The following is a 25,332-nucleotide window of genomic DNA, read 5'->3' as shown; positions in this document are numbered from 1 at the left end:
TTCAATCTTAAATTGAAGAACCATCCTCCCCCACAAGTGTAAACTAAAGCTCTAAAGACACTGTTAGAGGAACAGAGGCATTCCGTTCACTGTACCAGTCAAAGAGAAAGAAGTACTTTTCAAAAAAGGAAATCTTGACTTGAATCAAGATGACCCCCTTCTGTCATTAATGCTTGGCCTCCCAGCTTGAACTTCATTGGAGCTACCTCAGCAAATGGACTGCAGGAAGGTCCAATCTATTTCACCATGGCAAGCAGAAATGGATAGTAACAGCAGAGTTAGCTGCAACCTCAGATAAATATATACACTCACAGTGGAAGAGAGTATTTGAATGCACCAGGTTCCTGGCTCTGAGTTCAAATTTGATGAGTGTGAGATGGCGATCTGGGATTGTAAGTGGGTGCGAGATGGTGATCAGGGATAGTAGATGGGTGTGAGATAGTGATCAGGGACTGTGACTGGGTGTGAGATGGTGATCAGTGAATGTGAGTACATTACTCAGGCTAGGATCATGATACCACAAGTATTGGTTCATTGGCCCAACCACAAATGAAGTGTTCCACTTGACTGACCTGTCATTTATCTATAGCAGAGGCACACTGCCCAGTCATATTGGGGGCCTTACAGCCAAGCTGCAGATCTGGGATAATGACTCACTACCTCAGCATCTTTAAGCCAGGAGGCAAACAGCGAGGGTGTCTTTCTTTCATGGTCACCTAGCCAGTGATTCTGATCAGAAAGAGGTGTGTATGTGTACGCACCCATCCAGATTCAGCAGCTGTCAACTATCTATTACTCCCCAAATCAGAACAGTCCTGTGGCCAGGCTCACATGTGGTGATTAACCACCAGATTCCTCTTAAACTGCTTACAGTCATAGAGTTATACAGCACAGAAACAAACCCCACAGTCCAACTTGTCCATGCTGACTAGATATCCTACTCATTTGGCAGCATGTGCTGTATATCCCTCTAAATCCTTCTTAATCATATACCCATCCAGATGCCTCTTAAATGTTGTAATTGTACCAGCCTCCACCCACTTACTCTGGCAGCTCATTCCATACACGCACCACCCTCTGCATGAAGACGTTGCCCCTCAGGTCCCTTTAAAATCTTTCCCCTCTCACCTTAAACCCAAGCCCTCCAGTTTTGGACTCCCCCTACCCTGGAGAAAAGACCCATGGCTATTCATCCTATCCATGCCTCTCATGATTTTACAAACCTCTATAAGGTCCCCCCTCAGAGTCCAACACTTCAGGGGAAAAAAAGCCCCAGTTTATTCAATTTCTCCCCATAACTCAAACCTTTCAATCCCAACAACATCGTTCACCAAGTTGACCTCCCAACTCCTAAACTCAATGCACTAACCAATAAAAGCACATGTACCAAATGCCTTTTTCATTACACTGTCTACATGAGACTCCAATTTCCAGAATCTATGAACCTGCACCCCAGATCTCTTTGTTTGGCAGCACCCCCATGGCCCTATAATCAACTCCTGCTCTGATGTGGCTTCCCAAAATGCAATACTTCATTTTTATTTAAACTTTTGTTCACTGTTCATCCGGCTTGCTGTGACTGAATTATTTTCCTCCAGCCACCCCACTTCCCTGTCTCCAGCCTCCTGATCTACCCCATTCCCCTCTCCAGCTTGTTCCTGCTTTTGTCAGGATCCTCCTCCGTCCCACCTGTATTTCATTTCCAGTCCAAATCCTTTCCTATCTCTTGTTCTTCATTTCACTTCTGTACTTTTCTCTAACATGGTGTCTTTGGTGTAACTATTAATATCATTCTCAACAACCAATCCACAATGTATTTCTTGCTATAATTCCATTAGACAAAGCTAGAAACAATATCAAAACCCCTGAAGCTGACAGATGTTGATCCGGTTCTGTCATGTCTTAGAAAGTAGCAGGCGGTGACATTAAACAGCAGATTTAGCTGTGAGCATTCTCGCCCTGTGTTTTAACTATACACACGCAGCTTTCTCCCGTGGTCACTGCTACTAACTGGAGCTGATAAATGTTTGGTGGATTCAGTGGAGGAGGGAGGGATGTGAACATTTATCAGATTGATTTGTTTCGCTCTGAGGCGGATAGTGGTGACAGCTTTCTGATCATGTCTATCAGGTTCAGAGAGACCTGCGACTCCTCTCTGCTGGCTTACGCTTCATGTGAAACCTCAAAGCTTCCTTCCTAATGCAGATTGTGTCCCAGCTTTCACCAGCGAGTCTGTAGCCAGCTGTAGTACGTCGAAATGAGGAAACCTTTCTGGCGGTGGATTGGAACATCCACAGAAGGTGGCAGAGAGGAGGAACAAGACAAGGAAAGGGAGAAGAAATGGGCTGAGTTGTTTCAGCAATTTGATACCAATAAGGATGGGCGTGTGGACGTGACTGAACTGGGAGAAGGACTTCGATCAATGGGGCTTTTAACACAAGCTGACACCGAGAAGGCACAGTATACTTCACTTTCATGTCCTGTTCCTCCTCTTGATATTTACTTTCATACAACACAATTAACCTAACCTTTTTATCTTCCTGGGCAGTCACCTCTGTCGCCACCAGGGACCACTATCCGAAACCTGGTCAGTGTGAAGCTGTTTGACTGGTATCTGATCATAAGCGGAGGCAATGGAAAGACCTCCACTTGCATGGTCACACCAGGGGATAGGCTTGTAAGCTAGCATTTAGATACTGGACCCATGGTTTCCTGTTCAGCCTCCCATCTTTCAGCCTTCATAAACTTATCCAAAGCCCACATCCAAACAGTCACCAAGTCCAAGATAATCAAATGTGAGGCTGGATGAACACAGCAGGCCAAGCAGCATCTCAGGAGCACAAAAGCTGACGTTTCGGGCCTAGACCCTTCATTTTGTGCTCCTGAGATGCTGCTTGGCCTGCTGTGTTCATCCAGCCTCACATTTGATTATCTTGGAATTCTCCAGCATCTGCAGTTCCCATTATCTCTGTCACCAAGTCTAGTTCACTCATCAGCTGGTTCTCTGCACTGAGCAGTGAGTCCTGGTTGAGCAACACCCAGCCTCACTGTAGACTTTTGCATTGTTCCTATCTCTGTAAACTGCTCCACTCAACAAACTTCACAGATCTTGGCCACTCAGGCCTTCCATGATTTCCCTGAAACTCTCCCCTCTCTCTCTTTCAGACGCTCCTGGAAACCTACTTTTTTCACCAAGCTTTGCTCACTTGTCTTACTATCTCCGTCCGTCTTGGTGCCAGGTTCGGATGGCTGACTCACCCATGAAGCACTTTGGGATGTTTTAATCCAGTCAAGATGCTTTATCAATGCACCATCTTAGTATTGGAACCTCACATCTCCCTAGGCTGAGCCATGGATGGTGTATAGGTGAGACAGATAAACAAGGCTCATAAGACAGCACTGTAATCTGCTTATGATCAAGGTCGTGCTCACTTTCTCACTGAATAAACTCACTACCCTCCTGAACTGGGAACAGGTTTTACAGAAAGTGACCTCCTGAACTGGAAATGATAGATCATTGTTTAATTTCCAAGTATTTGGTTAGGGAAATCAATGAAATTGCCCCCTCTCAGATATGAAAAGAACTCCTAGTGAGGGAATCAATATGAAGGATCAGTGCTGAGAGGGTGCCACACTGTCAGAGGGCCAGTGCTGACAGAGTGCTGCACTGTCAAAGGGTTAATACTGAGGGAGTGCTGTACTTTTGGAGGGTCAGTACTGAGGGAGTGCTGCACTGTCAGAGGGTCAGTACAGCAGGAGTGCCCCACTGATCAGTACTGAGGGAGTCCGCACGGTCAGAGGGTCAGTACTAATGAAGTGCTGCACTGTCATAGGGTCAGTGCGGAGGGATTGCTGCACTGTCGGAAAGTTCAGACTGAGTGAGTGATGCACTGTCAGAAAGTTGGTACTGCAGATGTGAAGCACTGTTGGACGGTCAATTCTGAAGGAGTGTGCACTTCAGAGAGTCAGTACTAATGGGATTGCAACACTCTCTCAGTACTGAACCCCATCAGTGCAGCGCTACCTCAGCACCAACCCTCCGACAGTGCAGCACTCCCTCAGCACTGACCCTTCGACAGAGCAGCACTCCCTCAGTATTGACCCTCCAACAGTGCAGCGTTCCCTCAGCACTGACCCTCCGACAGCGTGGCTCTCCCTCAGCAGTGGCCCTCCGACAGTGCCCACTCCCTCAGCACCAACCCTCCGACAGTGCGGCACTCCCTCACCACCGACCATGATAGTGTAGCAGTCCCTCAGCACTGACCCTTCGACAGAGCAGCGGTCCCTCAGCACTGACCCTCCGACAGCGCGGCATTCCTTCAGCACTGACCCTCCGACAGTGTGGTGCTCCCTCAGCAGTGATCCTCAGACAGTGCGGCACTCCCTCAGAACTGACCCTTTGACAGTGTAATAGTGTTGAATTTTTGGCCGGGATCATTGTGCTCAGGTCTGGAAAGGGAACAGGCTGACTCAGAGAGAGTTTCAATTCCTAAACCACAAATACCTCGATCTCAACATCCAGCTGTCGACAGATCTGAAGTGAAGCATGGGGTCGTCAATGAAGGGGGACGTGTTTAGTGAAAGGGCTGTAGTGTCTAAAGATACTGATAATGTTGATTCAAATTGTTGCTATAATCTCAAAGATTGGCACAGTGACAATAGCAAAGAGGGAATCACTTTACTGCCACTCTTATTTTAGCTCTTACCACTCACTGACTGAATGCTATCAATGTTTGTAACCAGTTCTGAAATGTTACTGATATTTTGAAATGTCAGAGGATGTGACGGGCTATGTGAGGCGATTTGCCATCGGCTGGACAGGCAGTATAACAGCAGCAATTGGTCACTGACATGGAAGCAACAGACATCATCTGACAAGAGGGAAACTCAAAACACAAACAGCCACACAGCCACTGTCTGACCCTGGAGTGCAGCAATTGGTATCATGTTCCTAACCACAGGGATAGTTTCATTCTGGGCAAGAAGCCCCAAGTATTGTCAAATGCTATGTTCTGAAATCATGGCTGGTAGGAGATGGGGGGGCGGTGTTTGGAAGTTTCCACTTTGTCAGAATCCTGTTCAACCTGGAGTTCCTCAGCAATCGGCCAGGCCCCTCCATTCTCCCCTCCTTAGCTCTCCCTCTGCTCCTTCCCATGCGAATCCTCTGTTCCTCTCTTCCTTTCCCCAGGCCTTACCAAACTACGCTTTCCTCCACTGTCAGGCTGCCTCTAATGTTTCCATAGTGCAATATCAAGTCTAACCTGATCAATTCCTGTTCATTCAAAACCCCCCTCTCACAGGTGCTTAGTGGAGGGAGATACGCAGGGAAAATTTCCCATTGCTTATCTATTCTGTTCAAGATCAACACCACCACACCCTCCTCCTCCACCTGGCACAACCCTATTCCTGCCCCAGAAAACAATTCCATTGAAATCAACACCATTGTGCAAAGCTTGATAGCCGCAGAAGTCGTGTAACTGCAGCTGTAAATTCTGCTCACATCAAGTATCCTCACACTCACTCCCACACTAGATAGTCAGCTGTAGGTGGCATCATTCCCAAATGGGAGGATCAGCCACAGGGGTCATCACTCCTGGACAGTCAGTGATATCTGTTCAAGTACTATCCCAACCACTGGCAGTGCAACAACTCTTCTTAGCACTGAGTTACAAATAGATTATCAAAGGGAGATCCCTCCTGAATAGTTGGAAATGAAATGTATCAATATTCGAAATAAAACACGAAATGGGTTAATCTCCTAAATCAACAAAAAGTGTTAAGATTCTTTGAAGACGTGACAGGTTAATGTGGAGAGATTGTTTCCCATTGTGGGTGAGTCCAAAATAAGAGGGAATGATCTCAGAATAAGGTCTCACCCAGTCAGGACTAGGAGAGAGAGGAATGTCTTCTCATTAAAGGGAGTGAATCTGTGGAATTCTTTACTGCAGATGATTGTTGAGAATGGATCAGTGAGTACATTCAAGGCTGAGACAGATTTTTAACCTGTAAGGGATTCATGGATGTAGGAAAAAGGTACGAAAGTTGAGTTGAAGATTATCAGATCAGGCATGATTGAATGACACAACAGAATTGATGGGCTGAATGGCCCACTTCTGCTCCTGTGTCTTATGGTCTTAAAAATATGACTGGGTCTCCCTCTGGTGGATCCTTCAGTTGCAGCCTATTTTAGAAAAGAGTTGCCAAAAATTTGCCTTTGTAATTCGCCTTGTCATTTCACAGTCAATGAATTCCTCTAAACAGCAACAACTGTTGCAACATACAAAGTTAAATTAAAACATGAAATTGTGGAGAAACTAAATTAAAACAGAAAATGCCATGAGTTCAGTCAGACAACATCACTGCGAGGAGATTATTTATTCAGTATTCCCATTTTACAAAGCACAGGGACAGACAAGAAGTTCTGCTCTTGACTCCTGTTTGCGTGGATGGTGATGAGGCTGCTGCAAGGTGCCAATCCCAGGCAGATTCTGGTGAAAAGGTGAAGCAAATCATTGGAATTGGAGAGGATGAGAGAAACAGGCAAATTGAAAAGGGAAACCCACAGTCTTTGAAGTGGCTCAGACAGTGGAGAGCTGAATGCTCAGTGAAGAGGTGAAATTAAATCAACACTAAGATTGTTTTGAACAGCAACAGACGGCAAGTGCTGAAAGGTCCCAGGCAAGGAGGAAGGGCACCGAGGGTGACAATGAAAACAGAATGACAACGTATGGTGACCTGGTTTTACACTCTGGTCTCAGCTTCACTGCTGCTGTAGCGTTGCACTGTAAAGCACAGACTGCACCAGTCAGAAGAATAAATCCTTGATTATTGCCACAAACAGAACAGGGCATGGGACAGAGGGCTGGAAAAAGGAATGGGAAGTGTTCCACATTATGCGGGAGGGTAATCTCCTGGGGAAGGCAGCAAGGAATGGCTGTGGTGAATCTCTCTAGGAAATTAACAATTGTCAGAAACTGCAGGAGAGAAAATTCAGTTTTGTGCAACATTCAAACTTTGTGTTAAATACCAGAAACCTTCATCGCCTTGATAGATATTAAAGGGGTAGAAAGGGCAATTTACCTTGGCTGCTTTCTGAGCAGCAGATTTTGAGACAAGATGAGGATGCAGCTAGAAAACCACCTGAACCACAATGACCAGAATGGCCTCCCAATGCATTTCACTTTATAACCAGAGTGATTCAATAAAATGGTATCTTAGCATTGTTCTGAAACAGGACCAGATAAACACAGCTTCACCATGCAAGCAATACATGGGAATTGTGTTGTAATCTCCTGAGCAATACCACAGAGAATCTGCTGGTCTATGTAACAAGGTTTCCCACAGCCTGAACTTGCCGACCCTATCAACCAAAACATCAAGTCAATGAGTTACAGTGACTGCAGTGCCAGGTCAGTGAGTTACAATAACTTGTTCCAGGCCCCATGTCTGTCATGCCCACACACCAGCACTCGCTGTGAAATAACTCCAGAAAGGCCTGTATTCTTTATTTACACGTTCACAGTAGATGACACTGACCCAGCCAATTCAGAGCCAGCTCTCAGAGTGAACAGGACTTCTCGCACTCCTGTTTCTATCTGTCAATCAGGACTCCCTGATTGGACCAGGTTAAGAGAACTTGGGCTCTGAGGTACACCTGGCTGACCTTTTTCCAATCACTACATTCCTCTCCCTCTAAGTCCTGCTAGGCACGAAACGTCAGCTTTTATGCTCATAAGATGCTGCTTCGCCTGTTGTGTTCATCCAGCTTCATACTTTGTTATCTGGGATATAGGGCCGTTGTTTTTCCGGCAGCCTCTCCTGGGGTGTTTTCACACCAGGTCCAGTTCCTCAGACTCTGTCTCAGATACTGGCAAAGTGTAGTGCGCCTCTCACACCTGCAGCGTCTCAGCCAAAACTCATCATCTTCTTCAGGAAGTAACGGCATCGAGGCTGTGACATCCAATGTGTCCACCTCAGGCTCCAAGGTTTCTTCAACCCTAGGCAGAGGGGGATAACCCACGCTTTCTGACAGCCTTGCCAGATATTCTGAAGGGCTGGGCAGATTTTGTTCCTGTAGCTTTCATGTAGTCTCATCTACCCACACTTTTTATGTCCTGGAACCTGACCACACATCAACCATGCCTCTTATCCATGCAGGGCTATTCTGTGGTTTCAACATCAAACTTCATCTCCTGAAGTAAACGGCCTCTCTCACTTCAAGGAGTCTTGCATCCAGCATTGGCCTTCCTGATGTCATTTCACCCTTCCCACTCAGGTCTGGGAAGACCGGATTTAATCTGGTGCACAGTCTTCTCCCCATTAACAACTCTGCTGGAGCTGTCCCTGTAATTGTGTGACGGGTGGTCCAATAATCAAACAGGAACTGGGACAGTTTGGTATCGAGTGAAGCTGCAGACTGTTTCTTTAAGTCTGCCTTCAAAGTTTGGACTGGTCTATCCACCGGACTATTGGACCATGGACAGTATGGAGCTGTCCTTACAAGCCAAATGCCATTTGAACTTTAGGAAATACTGAAATTCCCTGCTGGTAAACGATGGGCTGTTGTCTGTGGCTAACATCTCTGGGAGTTCGTGTACTGCGAAAGATGCTCCCAGTTTTTCAACTGTTGTCCCTGTGTTTGCTGAATAAACTCTGTGCATATCAAACTACTTTGAACAGGTGCCCACAATTACTAAAAAAAAATTGAGCCCCTGAAAGGACCAGCACAGTCGACGTGTAACCGAGTCCAAAGTTTATCTGGCCATTCCCACAAATGAGCAGGAGCTGCTGGCAGTAATTTTTGTCCTTGTTGGCACTGTGGGCACTGGCCCACTAACATGGCTATGTCTGCATCCAATCCTGGCCATCTGACATAACTTTTCACCAATACAACCATTTTTGATGCCCCTGGTGGAGTGCAGCCTGTACCTGGCAGTAACCTTTACTCGGGACAATCACTCTTACTCCCCATCGTAACACACCATCCTCTACGCTGACCTGGTCTCACTGGGTCCAAAAAAGTCTCACTTCTGGTTGTGATGGCTTTTCTGTTTCCCCCGTCAGCACCAGCTGTTTTAGTTTTGCCAGGATAGGATCTTTCTGTTACCACCGTCAGATACTGTCAGTGCTGACCAGAAGGGTATCCAAAAAGTCTAGAAGCAGAATGGACTCTTCCAGTGGAGACACCACTGATGGCATATCCACTAGTGGGAGACAGCTCAAGGCATCCACATTTGCCACTCAGCTTACTGAAGTTGTACGCACTCAGAATAAAAGCCCACTGCTCTACGGGCACTTCAGCCCTGTCCTACCTACATCGCCATAGCAGGGATTTGTGGTCCGTTCCTATTACAAATTTACATCCACAAAGGTATTAGTGGAACTTTCTCACACCAAAGATGACAATCAAACCTTCCTTCTCTCTCTGGGGGTATATTCATTTGGCTTCAGCCAAGGTCTGGGAAGCAAACACTATCGGGTGTTCCTGTCTGCTAGACCACCAGTGAGCCAACATTACCCCAATACCATATGGGGAGGCATCACATGTCAGCACCACTTCTCGCTTAGGGTTGTGGTGAGCCAACACCTTGGATGACGATAGCTGCTTCTTCACTTCTGTAAAGGGTACATCTTGGCTACAAGACCATTTCCAAGGCTGACCCTTTTTCAATAGCAAATGTAAAGGTGCCAGGATGGAGGTCAGGTCACTTATGAATTTTCCGTTACAATTCCCTGAAGCAAGAAAAGACTAAAGCTCTGGTACACTCTGGGAGTCGGGGCAACTTTGCTTGTCTTTATTTCATTTTCAAAGAGGTATAACCCATTCTTGTTGATCAGATAGGTCACTTGGGACACATACATTTCCCTTCAAAGGCATACCCCCATCTTTGAGAAATGTTAAAGCACAATGTCAAAGTTCTCTAAATGGCATTCCTGGTTATTAGCAGGTCATCCAAATAAATGGTGACCTGGGTAGATCTTGCAAAACGTTCTCCATCATCCACTGGAAAATGGGTCAGGGTGATGATATCTCAAAGACAATCTTGTATATTAGTACAAACTCTTGAGTATTAATTGTAACATACCTCTGGAAATCCTCATCTAATCACAATTGCAGGCATGCATGCCTCATGTCCAGTTTGTGAAGGACAGTTCCCATGCCAGCTTTGCACATAATTCCTCTATGTGAGAGCTTGGGTATTTATCCAGCTGCGAGAAGCAGTTTACCATTCATTTAAAATCCCTGCAAAGGTGAACCGACCTGTGGGGCTTCACAATCAGTGTGACCAGTGCTGCCCGTTCCACAAACTGTGCTGGTTTGATGATTCCTTCACTTTCCAGCCTTCTGATTTCTGCCTGTACTTTTGCAGGTAATACAAATGGCGCTGGGTGGGCCTTGCAGAATTGTGGAATTACCTCTTGGTCAACATGCAAGGTGGCCTTGGCTCCTTTGATAATCCCTGGACCTTCCTTGAAAATTTTCCAGGTATTTAATTGGGGCTTCACTCATGCAGCCATTTTCTAATTGAAAATGTTGAAGCAATCAAGTTGAATCTTTCTTAACCAATTTCACTCCATCAGGCTTGAGCCTGAACCTTTTAGTATGATCAGTGGTAACTGAACCACCTTAAGAGACCAGAACCGCAGTTGTACCCTTCACGTGTAAGGGTTCTTTCGTATAGGTTCTTAGCCTGGCTGAGGTCTTACGCCAACCTAACATTAGAGTCCAGAGTGAATCTTGGTAAAGGTTGATTCTGTGATCACTGAAACAGCCGTGCCAGTTATCGACCTCCATTAGAACCAAGTAATCTTTTAACCAGATATTTATTTTGATTGGTCCTGATTTGGATGTTGTTAAGCAATTTAACTTTTCCAAATCAGCTGTAGATGGACTTTCCAGAGTGTTCACTCTCCTGGATACCGGACTACGAGTTCTTTTCTCAATTCAGGCCTAGTGGGATTCCTTTGCAGTCTCGAGTCTGCATGCCAGCAGCAACTTCAATGGCCTGCTGGCCAGGATTCTCAAGAAAATTCTACCTGTTTGGCCTTTGGTTTGGGGTTTTGCTGTGGGTTGATCTAGAGTCCCTGTGTTCATGGTAAGTCCTGAGTGAGGCTACGCAATTACCTTCACTCAAGTTGTGTTCTCCAAGCTCAGGTGGGCTGGCAAACATGTCCACTTCCATCGGCATACCCTGTAACTCATAAATTGTACTTGCTGCATCACTAACGACAAAGTCAATAGCACTGGCTGTTTGAAGTCCAGCTGAGGTTCAGCTGGTGGGTGTTTTTGCATGGTGACATCATTAATCCTACTCACTGTCATTGAAATAACTCCATGAAGGCCAGTATCCCATCACCAAGTCACCATATATTTACACGTGCATAGTACAGAGCAGGCGGCTCCTAGATTGAACATAACTCCTGATACTCCTGCTTAATTCTGTCAGCCAGGACTCCCTGATTGGGGCTGTTTTCCTGGTTCAATCAGGGAAGTCATAGTCTATGAGATCCACCTTGCTGACCTTGTTCCAATCGCTATGGCAGCACCTCAATCTAACTGACTTGAATTGAAATTCGCTCAGATCTTCCCCAGTGCCGCTCATTTCTTTCATCTTGCCTTCTCTCTGATCCCATCCTTCAGGAAATCATGCGAGCAGGCGATACCAATCATGATGGTCAGCTCGACCTCAGAGAGTTCATCGAGTATCTGAGGCAACATGAGAAAACACTCAAGCTGATGTTTAGGAGCTTGGACCGGAACAATGATGGTATTTATGACATTAAATCATAGTCAAGAACCTCTAGCTGTCTTGCACTTCCTGAAGACCCCAGCATATATTCTTAATTGAATTACCTATTTCATCCTGAAAATTGTTATTGAATCTGCTCACCCTTTTCTAAAATATCATTTTAGGGTCTCTGTTAAGTGCCAGCTTTTTGTGCCTGTTCTCACAGGTTAACTACTGCATTTCCTTTTGATTTTCTGCAGCCTGTGTGGTATTGGTTGACACAGTGCTGTTACATAGGAAGCAGAAAGGTTTTAACTGAGTGATAATCATGGCAAGGAGCTGGGCAGGTTTCCCATGATGACACTTCCCTTCTGGGTTTTCAAGGATGCAAGGTACTGTTGGAGAAGCCTTCATCAGTTGCTGCAGTGCATCTTGTAGATGATATATATTGTTGTAATTGGGCATCTGTGCTGGTGGAAGGCAAAACTGAGTTCACCATATGATCATAACTCTAATTTAAATCAAGCCTCAATCAGACTGGGCCCAGAGCTGAAAGGATAGTCAGTAGTTCCTGAAAACAGTGGACAGCTGAGAGAAGAATACAGCTTCGTCTGAGATAAATTAAGTTCCTCAAGTAGCACAAACTAATCCGCAGTTGAAAGGGACACAAAATTGAGATAAGGGAAATGTTCCTAATCCAATTCAATAAGGTAATGCCAAAACTAAGATGGGCCAAATCACCTCCAAACCACTTGATTGTACTTGGCTCAGTTTTTTGCTTTTCTATTTTCAAGTACAAAGGGTGTCACTATAGAAGCTTGAGAGGATCAGAGGGACGGAGTAGAATCCTTGATCAGATAATCATCTAAAAGATCTCTCAGGGTGTACAACATTGTTTGGTCTAACTCTGGTCTCCCTCTTTGTTGATTTTTGTCTTCGTGGCTTGGATCAGGTCAGATCGATGCCTCTGAGATTCAGCAAACTCTCTCATCCCTTGGTATCTCGATCACACTGAAACAAGCGGAGATGATTTTGCGGAGGTGAGACACCATGCATGCAAAAAAAATTCCTTCTCCTGCTTTTCCAGAAAAACCGCTCCACAAGTGGCTATACTGCATGTGTGGGAAAGGCAACAGGTCTTGCATAACTAGGATCCAAAACCACACCAACAAATGATATTGTTTAATACATAAATATTGGCCATGACACCTGGAAAATTCATCTCATCCTTTCAAATATTTAACACCTTATCTGAAAAACAGCACATTAGACAGTGCAGCACTCCTCAAGTGCTGACCCTCCATCAATGCAGCATTCCTCCAACAGTGATTCTCTCTCAATGTGATGCTGTGTCAGTACTGACCTTCCAACACCTCGGTGCACCTGCTGTTCTGCACCAAGAGTCTCAACCTGGATTTAATGTTCATGTCTCTGAAGTGGGACATGAATCCCTGACCCAAGACAGTGCTAAACATTTGCCCGTGGACAATGAATGGTGGGACAGGGGCAACGGGATTGGGAGAGGATGAAGGAAGAGCAGAGTGTGTAGGTAAATAAGCATGTTTGAGCAGGAGAGCTAGGAGTGGGTGAATCCATGTGTGGAATGGCAGGTGGGAATTGGGAAGGTCAGGGAGGGGGCAGTGAGTGGTTGTAGGAGGGGATGGGGTCCAACATATGGCTTCACTTTCACATTAGATCCACAGAGATCCAACAACAGTGACAGGTCAGCGAACTGGACTGGAGTCCATTGATTAGCAACAATGCCAATTGAAACCTTAAGCATTGACCACAGGCATTGGTTTGGAGCAGCAACTATCCATGGAACAAGTGTGGGAAGGTCCTGCAGGGCCAGGAACTGGCGTGGGGGCGAGGGAAGAAATGTAACCTTGGTTTTCACAATGACTCTCCTCTGTCTCCCTCAGCATGGATAAAGATGGGACAATCACTGTAGACTGGAATGAATTTCGAGACCATTTCATCTTCAATCCATTGACCAATATAGAGCAGATTGTTGAACACTGGAAACATTCAACGGTAAGCCTATCCATAGCTTATACTCAACCAATAGACTGCCTATGCACAGCTTATACTCAGCCTATAGACAGATTATACTCACTTTATGCACATCTTATATTCAGCCGAGACAATCGATAAACAGTGTGAACAGATTCTAGAACAGCTTCTTCCTGCTATTATCAGACTTTTGAACAGATCAAATGTTAACACTGATATCTCTCTCTGTACCTTCTCTGCGTCTGTAACATTGTATTCTGCACTCTGTTCTGCTTTCCTGATGCACTTTATATGGTACGATCTGCCTTAAGAGTATTTTTCACTGTATCTTGATACATGTGACAACAATAAATCGAATCAAATCAAACAGTCACACAGTGAACAGACTGTCAGAAATATACATCAGGAAAGGATACACAAGGGTTGGGTCTTTCCTTTTGCAAACAGAAGGCCAAATGGAGACCTAATCAAGGCCCTTAAAAGTAATGAAGATTTTGACACAGAAATATAGAAAATATGAGGAGGAGGCCATTTAGCTCTTCGAGACTGCGCCACCCATTCAATTTGATCATGGCTGATCAACGCAATGGCCTGTTCCTGCTTTTCTCCATTTCCTTTGATCCCTTTAGCCCCAAGTCCTAAGTATCCAGAGTAGATACAGAGGGAACATTTTATTGTGTAGGAAAACTGAAGTCAAAGACATCATTACAGGATAGTGACCAAGAAATCTGATTGGGAATTCAAGACAAACACATTGATTATATTTAAGAGGAAACTCTATCAGTGGATGAGGCAAAGGAAGGAATACAAGGATAGATTTAGATGAGTTAAGACTAGAGAAGGCTCAAGTGGAGTAGTAACACAAGCATGTACTAGTTGGGCCGAACAGCCTGTTTTTCTGTCAGTATGTTCTGTATACTCAAGTTGCCAAATTAACTCACATGATCCGTATTCATCTTACCATTACATGTTGATATGTTCATCCAACAACTTCCTGGATCCCACAGATTCCGTTCTGAGATCACTGGCTCGACACTGAGTATGTACTAGCTCTATGCTGGGAGAATAAGTTCCCCTCAGAGCACTGGCTCCAGTCTTAGAACACTGGTTTTACTCAAATTGATTAGTTGTGTTTTTTTGGATTGATTGATTTTATTGTCGCGTGTACCGAAATACAGTGGAAAGCTTTGTTATGAGTAGTTTAGGCAGATCAGACCAAGCAAAGGATGTACAGATCAAGAAGACTTTGAGGCATACAGGTTACATTGCAGGTTATATTATTTGAGGCTAGAGTCCATTCAACCAGGGTCACATAGTCTGGGGGGGATAATGGTGTTGAAGGCGGAGCTGAAGTCAATGAACAGTTGTCCAGAAGTTCCAGGGCTAAGTGCAGAGCTAGGGATACGGCATCCTCTGTGGACCTGTTATGTTGGTAGGCAAACTGTAGGGGATTGAGGCAGGCTGGGAGACTGGAGTTGTTGTGGGTCATGACCAGCCTCTCAAAGCACTTCATGATGATCGACGTCAGAGTCATTGGGCGGTAGTCAGTAAGGCACACTGTATATATTTTCTTGCATACACAAAGCATTGGCTCTGCGCTGGGAATACTGATGGTCACCTTTCTTATACATAGCAGAAAATGAAATGGGCAAGATCACTTCATCTGTCATAACAAACAAGCCCTTTATTGGTTAATCAGAGTCTGGTGTGTGGGGGATGTCTCAGCATCAGCCATCCTGTATTTTGATTGGTGTGAGGGCATAAAGGGGATGGGGTAAATGTGATCAAAAATAAAGCATCTTGTCAGGCTTGGTTAACATGGGAGCCTTAACATCTTCGGTTCTGGGTGCCATGTTGGCACTGTGCTGGCACAGTAATCAATGGATAATCAGGGGAAATGATGGAAGCTGTTAGAATTTCAGAAATCCCTTTAAGATCCAGTTTATGAATAAGTTGGGAGGCGCTGGGTGGTGAAGTGGGCATGTTTAAGAAAAGCAGAGAACTGTAGACCTTCCCCATCTCTCCATCGTTTTCTCACAATATCTGGCACTGTTGTGAATTTGTTGTTCGTGATGGGTTGCTGTGATTGGTCAATAGCTCCATGCTGTGATGAGCAGGGAAGTGGAAGGTGAACATTTTGGTCCCTCTTTGTCCAGTAATCACTCAGGTTCACCTGGAGGTACAGCTTCTCAATCTAGCAGTGTTTAAACCACCCTTCCTCAGTGATCTCAGGCCTGTTTACTATGCAGTGATCCCTTCACTGAGAAGTTTCTGATGAGCTGGACATATTAGTCAGCAAGATTCACACTGTTCCCCGAATCGGAGGAGGTCATTCAGCCCTTAAAGTCTGTCCCAAATTTTAGTTAGATCACAGTTGATTTGGATCTTGCCTCCAGATTGTTATCTCGCCTCGATACCTCTTCATATTCTTTACTAAACAAAACTGTATTGATCTCTGTACAAACAACTGCTGCTGACAGCTCCAGACTTCAACCCTGCAACGGGTTCATTTCCTTGGGTAATGACTAGAAGCTTTCCAGGGTAGTTTCAGCAAAAAGAAAATCTTTCCCCTTTGAAAAAGCTGTTCTGATGTTAAACACTGCTCATTTTGACTTGCAGTTCATGGACATTGGGGAGTCTCTGACCATTGTGGATGAGTTCTCGGAGACCGAGAGGAAGACTGGGTCATGGTGGAGACAGCTCCTGGCAGGAGCTATGGCAGGCGCAGTGTCACGCACCTGCACTGCACCCCTGGATCGACTTAAAATCTACATGCAGGTAAAATCCACACCGTTACTGACATTAACAACTAAATGGGCACGTGCTGGGGCTGGTGAACCAGAACTAGTAAGAGTGATCATGATCTAGCTTCTTAACTTTGTCCTCCGTCTGGAAAAGAGTCCCTTCCAAGCGTGGAGGACAGAATTGGTAACTCATCATCAGTGTCTATTGCATTAGGAGTGAATCCACCTAGAATGGGGAAACTAAATTCAGTGATGAGGATTGTGTGCTCTTCTCCACTCCAGGTCTTTGCAGCCAAGCAGAAGTTAAACATGGCCGGTGTCTGGATGATGATGGTGAGAGAAGGAGGTTTCTTATCTCTGTGGCGAGGAAATGGAGTTAATGTCCTGAAAATCACTCCAGAGACAGGCATTAAGTTCATGGCTTATGAACAGGTACTGGGGAAGGAAGAAGGCCATGCCAGTGTTTTCACCTCAAGGGCAACATTCCTGACTTTGTTTGTGCATTAAATGCAATCCAAATGTTATCAGGCTGTACCAGGCTCATTTTTGTGTCCAAGGCAGACTTTTAAATGCAAACTATTTCTCACTGAGCAACAATCTCACCTCAGAGTCCAAAGTTTGGGGATTTGTGTCCTTCTCCATAGATTTGAGCATAAAAAGTCTAAGCTGCAACTGTCCAGAACAGTGCAATAGGACTGTTTGCTTAGCCCATCCAAGCTGTGCTCCACATGGGCCTCCTCCAATTCTATAAATTCCTTCAAGTGTTTACTGAGCTTACTTTCAAATAAATCTTTGCTCTTTGTCTGAATCACTCCCTGGGTAAATACCTTTGTGCTTTCATGGTCACTTTCATGGGTCACACAGCTTTTCTTTTCCAGATTGTTTATATAAAATTTACACTCTGAGTCAGGCTATACTTCCCTGGATTGAGAACCACTACATTGACCCTTTCATAGAGCAGGAACCACATATGCTCCTCTAAGCCCACTCTCTTGAGGTTGCAATACAACACAGGTAACTGCTGTCATGCCCTGAGACAGCTCACACATTGTCAAAGTCTCTCTAATTCCTGCAAGTTGATAAAGGTTTACTCCAAAGTAGGTTGACCAAGCTTTCAGAAGTAATGGGGACTAAGCAACGGCCAGATCACGAGCAGTCAGCTGTGGGGCGTGACCCTCCCCTCTTGCTCATCTAACATTCCCCAACAGACTCTGGCTGATCCACTGAACTTTGCAGGACCTCTCCTTTGCATTCCCTGCTTGGCCTCTCATCTCTCCTGCTCTGATTGGGAATTTTGCCATGCCAAAATGATGTTACTCATGAATAGGGACCGCAAATGGGGAGCTTTCTCTGTGTTTCCCTGCAGTTAAGCTATGATAAGTACCCCCTCCCGATGTGCTGACTGATAACATTTCAAGCAAAGAGAAACACAGGAAAGTAATTAATTCGCTCCTTTGTTGGAGCTGCTGACTCTCATTGGGCTAACTTCACAGCTGCCAACAACCCATGAGGTTCAAGATTCACCTGTGGGTTGTGTGACCGTGAAGGGAGAATATTGACTGAGTTGCCTGAACCTTGCATCACTTAGCATGCCCCACCATCCAGAAAGGGTGTCATTTGAAGCTGAAATATCAGCTGGAAAATCCTCTCTGCTCTTCTTCTGAGGAAACTGATTGAACGTTCCTGTTGCTGCCAGATTCTGAACAGCTAACACGATGCAGGCCAGAGAGGTTAACCCAGAATCTTTATAATACCTTCCAAATCACACAGACAGGGTCACAGAGAACTACCCCATTTGGAGGGTCAGTGCTGGGGGAGCACTACAATGTCCAAGATGCCAATCTTCTGTGGTGAGGTTAAATCAAGGCCCTATCTGCACTTTCAAGTGAAGTTCATTCAGCCCAGAATGCTACTGTTGGCTTTCTGAAAGTTCTGTCCAATTATGTCCCTCTCCTGCAGCCCTGGGTTTCTCAATGATAAGGTTTGTAATTGAAAATGTACTGTGATGAAATCTTGCAGCTAAAACTTTCTTTTTTAAATTCCTGAACAGTATAAAAAGTTATTTCTGACCTCACACTCCACACTCGAAGTACACGAACGCTTTGTGGCAGGTTCATTTGCTGGTGTCACTAGCCAGACCCTGATCTATCCGATGGAGGTAAGTAGTTTGTGTATCACCTCCAGTCAGAGTTATCAGGGGCATTCTGTATCCCCAGGGGTTTAATGGCTGTTTTACAGTCATACAGCACAGAAACAGAACCTTCAGTCCAACTGGTCCATGCCAGCCATGTTCCCAAACTAAACTAGTCCCACCTACATGCGACTGGCCCATATGCCTCCAAACCTTTTCCATTCATGAACTTATCCAAATATACCTGCATCCACCACTTCCTGCACCAGTTCATTCCACACACAAACCACTTGCTGTGTAAAAAAAGATGCCCCTCTCTTTCTCCTCACACCTTAAAAATACGTCCTTTAGGTTTACTCCCCCAACCTTAGGACAAGACCCTTGTCATTCACCTTATCCATGCCCCCATGATTTTATAAACATCAATGAGTTCACCCTTCAAGTTCCGATGCTCCAGTGAAAAATGTCCCACTCTTTCCGATTTGTTTTTATATCTCAAGCCCTCGATTCCCGGCACATCTTCTGTTGATGATTATGAAGTTTTGAAAGGAATTAATGGGACAGGTGGAAAGATTTTTCTTTCCAACGATGAGAATTTATTACACATCACTTGAAAATGAGATAACACAGTGTGGAGCTGGAGGAACACAGCAGGCCACACAGCATCAGAGAAGCAGGAAAGCTGATGTTTCAGGTCGGGACCCACTTTCTGAAGAAGGTCCCAACCCGAAACGTCAGCTTTCCGGCTCCTCTGATACTGCCTGGCCCGCTGTGTTCCTCCAGCTCCATACTGTTAGCTCTGACTCCAGCAGTGGCAGTTCTTACTATCCCACTTGAAAATGAGAGCCAGGATACTCTGGATAGAAGCTAAGAAACATTTTTCAGACAAAACAAAGTATGGAAATGTCCCTGACAGTAGTAAATGGATCTGATTTAATCAATTATTTAAATATGAGTAGGACAGATTTTACTAAGATGAGACAATTGGGGTCTCGCAGCGTGTGGGTCAGATCAGTTACAGGTTGGACAGGATCTAAATGAATAGCCTCTTCGTGTTTGTATGATTACTTACTGCTCAGTAACTGTAGCCTCCTGTGACTCCATCACACACCCAGCAATAAGACAGTAACATTCCCATTAACCAGTACTTCACACATAGTGCCAATCAGCATGTGTGACCTCATCCTGATCCAAATGCACACTTCACTCACTGTAAATAGTTCCTGACATGACAGATATCCAAGATTTATTGAGTAACCTTGTGAGGTGCTGGGAAAGATACTGGACAAATTGCTGCTTAGATTTAGGTCATTGTATTCAATTCTCATTGCGGGGAGATATTTTGATCACTTCATGGGAAGAATGCTCGTGAGTTAACCCAAGAAAACAGCAGCTAATGCACTCATTTCCTTGCTAATAGAAACCTGCTCACCAACTGCTGTATTCATTTGCCAGCGTGATCCAGTCCCAATCTGAACTGGACAAAGGTTAAAGTTACTGTCACCTGAAAGACAGGCTCCATTCTAACCACAGGTCTAACTTCAACAAGGAGGAACAGAAGGCTGCTCAGGCCTTTGATCCTACTCCATCATCGTCATTCCACCAGATCATATCTCACTTGGATCTTAACAATCAATGGCTTCCTAAACACACAATTTTTTCCAACAGTGGGTTTACTTCACTGAAATTCACCTCCTCTAACCCACCTTCCCGCAAAAAGGCCATCCCCTATTCCCAATTCCTTCGCCTCCGCGGCGTCTGCTCCCGTGATGAGGCACTCCACTCCCGGACATCCCAGGTGTCCTCGTTTTTCAAGGACCGCAACTTCCCCTCCACAGTGGTCGAAAATGCCCTCGACTGTGTCTCTCGCATTTCCCGCAACTCATCTCTCACACCCCCTACCCGCAATAACCAAAACAGAATCTCTCTCATCCTCACGTACCACCCCACCAACCTCCAAATCCAACGCATCATTCTCCAACACTTCCGCCATCTGCAATCCGACCCCGCTACCAAAGTCATTTTTCCCTCCCAATCCTTACCTGCTTTCTGGAGGGACCACTCTCTCCGTGTTTCCCTTGTCTGCTTCACACTCCCCTCCAGCCCTGCCACCTCCAGCACTTTTCCCTTCAACTGCAGCAAGTGCTCCACCTGCCTACTCCCTCACCCCCATCCCAGGCCCCAGGAAGACCTTCCACATTAAGCAGAGGTTCACCTGCACATCTGCCAATGTGGTATACTGCATCCACTGTTCCCGGTGTGGCTCCCTCTACATTGGGGAAACCAAGCGGAGGCTTGTGGACCGCTTTGCAGAACACCTACACTCAGTTCACAAAAAACAACTGCACCTCGCAGTCGCAAACCATTTCAACTCCTTCTCCCACTCCTTGGACGACATGTCCATCCTGGGCCTCCTGCAGTACCACAATTATGCCACCCGAAAGCTGTAGGAACAAGATCTCATATTTCGCTTGGGAATGCTGCAGCCCAATGGTATCAATGTGCACTTCACAAGCTTCAAAATCTTTCCTCCCCCCCACCACATCCCAAAACCAGCCCAGCTCATCCCCGCCTCTACATTGGGGAAATCAAGCGGGGGCTTGGGGACCGCTTTGCGGAACACCTACGCTCAGTTGCCACCCCCTCAGCTCGTCCCCGCCTCCCTAACCATTCCTCCCATCCCCAGCCCCACCCCCATCTCCTATCCACTAACCTCATCCTGCCTCCTTGACCCGTCCGTCCTCCCTGAACCAAACTATCCCCTCCCTAACTCCCCACCTACATTCACCTTTACTGGCTCCAACCCCACCTCTTTGACCTGTCTGTCTCCTCTCTACCTATCTTCTCTTATATCCATCTCCTGTTCGCCTCCCCCACTCTCCCTATTTATTTCATAATCTCCTTCCCCTCCGCCATTTCTGAAGAAGGATCTTGACCCAAAACATCAGCTTTCCTCCTCCTCTGATGCTGCTTGGCTTGCTGTGTTCATCCAGCTCTATACCCTGTTACCTTAGATTCTCCAGCATCAGCAGTTCCTACTATCTCGATTAACCTGCACACATATTTTAAAATCAAACAACATGCTTATGTTTAAATTTCCATAATGGGAACCTGTAACACATCACACAGTAGTTACAGTGGCAGGATGTTGTAACTAAAGTTGTACGGATGCTAACCTGATGTTGAAATAAGGTCCCACGTTCTATCAGGTCGTTTTCTTGACATTCTTTCATGGGATGTAGGTGTCACTAGCAAAACCAGTAATTGTTGCCCATCCCGAATTCCCCTTAAAGTAAATGGCTTCCTCGGGCCATTTCAGAAGGCAGTTAAGATTTAACCACACATAGGCCAGACAGGTAAGGAAAAAATGTTTCTTTCCCTAAAAGGACATGAAATGAAGAAGAGGGGTTTGTACATCAGTCGATGATCGTTCTTACCGTTTCCATGACCGTGACCATCTTAATATTCCAGATTTATTAACTGAATTTAAATTCTAATAAGGGCTATGGTGCGATTTGCATCCCTGTCACCAATGCATCAGACTGGGTCAATGGATTCCTGGTCCAGTTACCACAGCACCACCATCTCCTACCTCGAGGCATACATGAGCCCATAGCAGTATTTCAGGGAAAAGTAAGGGATTCTCCCCATTATCCTGGCCAGTATTTATCACAGAGTCACAGCATAGAAACAGACCATTTGTACAACCAGTCTATGTTGACCATAATTATCATTCAAGTGACATCAAAACATCATGTGGTTATATAACACATTACCAAGTATGGGTGCTATGGCCTACTTCTGCATCACAACTGTAACTACACTTCAGAAAGCATTTCGTTGGTCGAAAGACACTTTGGAATGTCTTGAGGTTGTGAAAAGTGCTATCGAAATGCAAGTTCTTTCTCAACTTCATTTCTCTTATTCATCCTAAGTTTCTCTCTAACCCTGAAAGCTCTGTTATCATGCCACAACAAGGAATCTCCAGTTCTCACCTCAAATCTTTGCTCATTTAGGTGCTGAAGACCAGAATGGGTCTTGGGAAGAGTGGCCAATATATGGGCATCTTTCACTGTGCCCAGAAGATGCTCAGGACAGAAGGCCCACGTGCATTTTTCAAAGGATATGTCCCGAATGTTATTGGAATCATTCCTTATGCTGGGATTGACCTTGCTGTCTATGAGGTAACTCCCAAAAACCAAACAATCGTGTGACTTTTGTGCAAGTTTCTTGAATATGCCTTGGCCCAGAGACTGTTAGTTTTTTCTGATTAGGGTGTGTGTTAGCTGCATTGTGAGCTTGCCCACACTGCCTGGGTTTGACTGAGGTTTGCTGACACTCACTGATAACATTTATGTTATTTCAGCAGAGACTCTAATCCTTTCATAATGATGTGAGTATCCATGGAGAATGAGGCAAGCAGTGAGAGAACTCATGGACAGTTTACTCACTAAGATATCCAGGCAACTGGTTAAAGAGCTGCTGTTCTCCCTTGATTATAGAAGGCCTTTCGGTCCAATGAGGCTGTGCCAACTTTTCAAGAGGGTTATCCACTTCGCCATCTCTTTTTCCCCAGAGCTCTGAATTTTCTCCTTTTCAGGTATTTGCCCAATTCCCTTCTGAAAGTTACTCCTGAATCTGCTTCCACCACTCATTCAAGCAGCTGCAAATGTACAGTTCGGTTTTTAAAAAGTCACATCTTGCAATGAAATATGGGGCAATATGTCCCAATGTGACAGAGCATTTGGCAGCTGCTGCTTTCCACAATCTATCTATATCCCAGTCTCATTCCAAGGGCCATTCCCAGTTCTGTGCTCTATTCGCTACTCATGAGGGTCTCTTTTTCTCAATGGTAGACTGTGAAAAACCAATACTTACAAACATATGGCCATTCCAGTACTGATCCTGGAGTCTTTGTGTTGCTTGGCTGTGGCACCATCTCCAGTACTTGTGGTCAACTAGCAAGCTACCCACTAGCACTCGTACGGACAAGGATGCAAGCTCAAGGTGAGAGTTGGGGTTTCCCACGGTATTACAATGGGGGATGGGATATGGGACATTTTGAAATGGGAGCTGGGGTTTATAATCCCCCTGCCAACACACTGACATCAGTGATACTTTCGTCAGAAGCTGCCTGATTAAATTCAAGAGGTCAGGGTGGAAGGAGTAAGGGTCAGAGAGTAGGGCCCAGGACTGGAGGCAGGGTTGCGGGGTTGGGTGAGGGGGCTGGTAGTGGAGGCAGGACAGTGACAGAGGAAACAGGCCAAGAGAACAGGTGGTAGGGAGATAGCAAGAGGGGCCTGAATTGAGAACACACCGTGGTGGTCAGATTATATGACAGTCAGCATGAGCAGGGCAATTAAAAACCCCAACTGCTCTCAATTTTCATCCTACAGCTGTCATCAAAAACGAGCCCCAGCTCAGCATGATCCAGCAGTTTGCCCGGATAGTGCAAGGAGAAGGCTGGTCTGGCCTGTACCGAGGAATTACCCCCAACTTCATGAAGGTGATCCCTGCTGTGAGCATCAGCTACGTTGTCTATGAACATATGAAATTCTTCCTGGGTGTTACCTCAAAGTAATGGGGTGCCAAGACCTGCATTTGATGAACAATTCTTTGGTGTTTCGTTCCTGTGTTCTCTCCAAGCAAAAAGAACTCCAGAAAATTACAGCATGCCAGAAAAACTGAAAACAAAAGTCTTCTCTGAACGCAACAGTTACCTCCAATCTTAAATCCTTATTTTTTGTCCGACTGTGCCATTTGCCAGTCACCAAAATCTCACTGTATTGCTCTCGGGGCAGCTTCCCTGTGCATTGTTGCCTTCAATCAGGTAAGGGAGACAGTCTTCAGCCTGCTTGAAGATCATATTTTAGGACTTGGAGTTGATCCATAATTTCAACTTCACTTGAGGTGCACTTTTCAACAAGAAATACTGGGTCAGTGAAGAGCAATCCCCACTGAGATTGATGGGTCAAGTGTAGATCAGCAATGGCATTCAGAGTCTCCTTGTTCAAGTGCTGCTTTCAGGATGTCTTTAAATGGTGAATGATTTCTCATGCTATGTGCTGCCAATACAGCTGGTAAGCTGGTCATGCATGAGAATTTTACTGCGGAATGTGATGTCAGAACACTGTATGTACATAGTTATAGTTTTACTAATTTAATAAACTCACTCTTAACTCCTAACTGCTCTTTATTAAGTATGATCTGTGAACTAGAGAAGCAGAATCTCTGGGTGCTATCTAATGACCTTTAACTTTCTCATTACTCTATCCTCGCAGCAAGTTTGCAAGATCAGATTCGTCGTAGCATCATTTTATATTTATATAGTACCTTTGATCTAGCAACATATCTCAAGGCGATTCATGGCTAATATCAAACATAATTTGAAACCGAGCTACTTAGAAAGGTATTGGTGCTTACAGGAGTATCTCGGCAGAACAGAAAGCGGGGAGAATAAGAGAGTTAGCGAATGAACTCCAGGGCCAAAGGATCAGAGGGGTTGTCTATCAGTGGTGCAGTGATGCAAATGACAGATGTCATACTCCCAATTAATAAAGCGTAATAAAAGACAGCCATTTAAAATTGAAGGGCAGGAGCGTGAGGCTATGTTCAGTCAGGGGGCAGTAGTCATGACCTCACTTTTCCAAGTACATGTTGTAAATCAGCAGGAACAGAAGTCGCCCTCACTGAGTTAGTCATATGCCTGTCTCAA

At 45.2% G+C, this 25,332-nt stretch overlaps 1 protein-coding gene across 2 annotated transcripts; it reads left to right on the top strand.

Moving 5' to 3' along the window:
• Nucleotides 1-1,966: 1,966 nt before the first annotated feature.
• On the top strand, nt 1,967-24,777 carry LOC125447555 (mitochondrial adenyl nucleotide antiporter SLC25A24-like). 2 transcript variants are annotated; one of them, XM_048522034.2, is made up of 10 exons: nt 1,967-2,455; nt 11,642-11,768; nt 12,682-12,769; nt 13,652-13,763; nt 16,362-16,520; nt 16,769-16,918; nt 18,537-18,644; nt 22,634-22,801; nt 23,474-23,624; nt 24,014-24,777. In XM_048522034.2, exons 1-10 carry the CDS (start codon nt 2,258-2,260, stop codon nt 24,196-24,198), a joined length of 1,446 nt encoding a protein of 481 aa, XP_048377991.1. In that variant the 5' UTR covers nt 1,967-2,257; the 3' UTR covers nt 24,199-24,777. The 2 variants fall into 2 exon arrangements, with proteins under 2 accessions (XP_048377991.1, XP_048377992.1); XM_048522035.2 differs by having other exon boundaries at nt 2,345-2,460.
• Nucleotides 24,778-25,332: the final 555 nt, after the last annotated feature.

Source organism: Stegostoma tigrinum, chromosome 35 (genome assembly GCF_030684315.1).
Source record: "Stegostoma tigrinum isolate sSteTig4 chromosome 35, sSteTig4.hap1, whole genome shotgun sequence".
NCBI lineage: Eukaryota > Metazoa > Chordata > Chondrichthyes > Orectolobiformes > Stegostomatidae > Stegostoma > Stegostoma tigrinum.
Note: the sequence above shows the minus strand (reverse complement) of the source record. Positions and strands in the feature narration are given on the sequence as shown.

Bases quoted from the DNA above. Each gene is read 5' to 3' on its own strand.
- LOC125447555 (XM_048522034.2), top strand. From the start codon at position 2,258: ATGAGGAAACCTTTCTGGCGGTGGATTGGAACATCCACAGAAGGTGGC. The intron at 16,521-16,768 runs GTAAAATCCACA...TCTCCACTCCAG, and splicing joins GACTTAAAATCTACATGCAG to GTCTTTGCAGCCAAGCAGAA. The intron at 22,802-23,473 runs GTAACTCCCAAA...TCTCAATGGTAG, and splicing joins TTGACCTTGCTGTCTATGAG to ACTGTGAAAAACCAATACTT.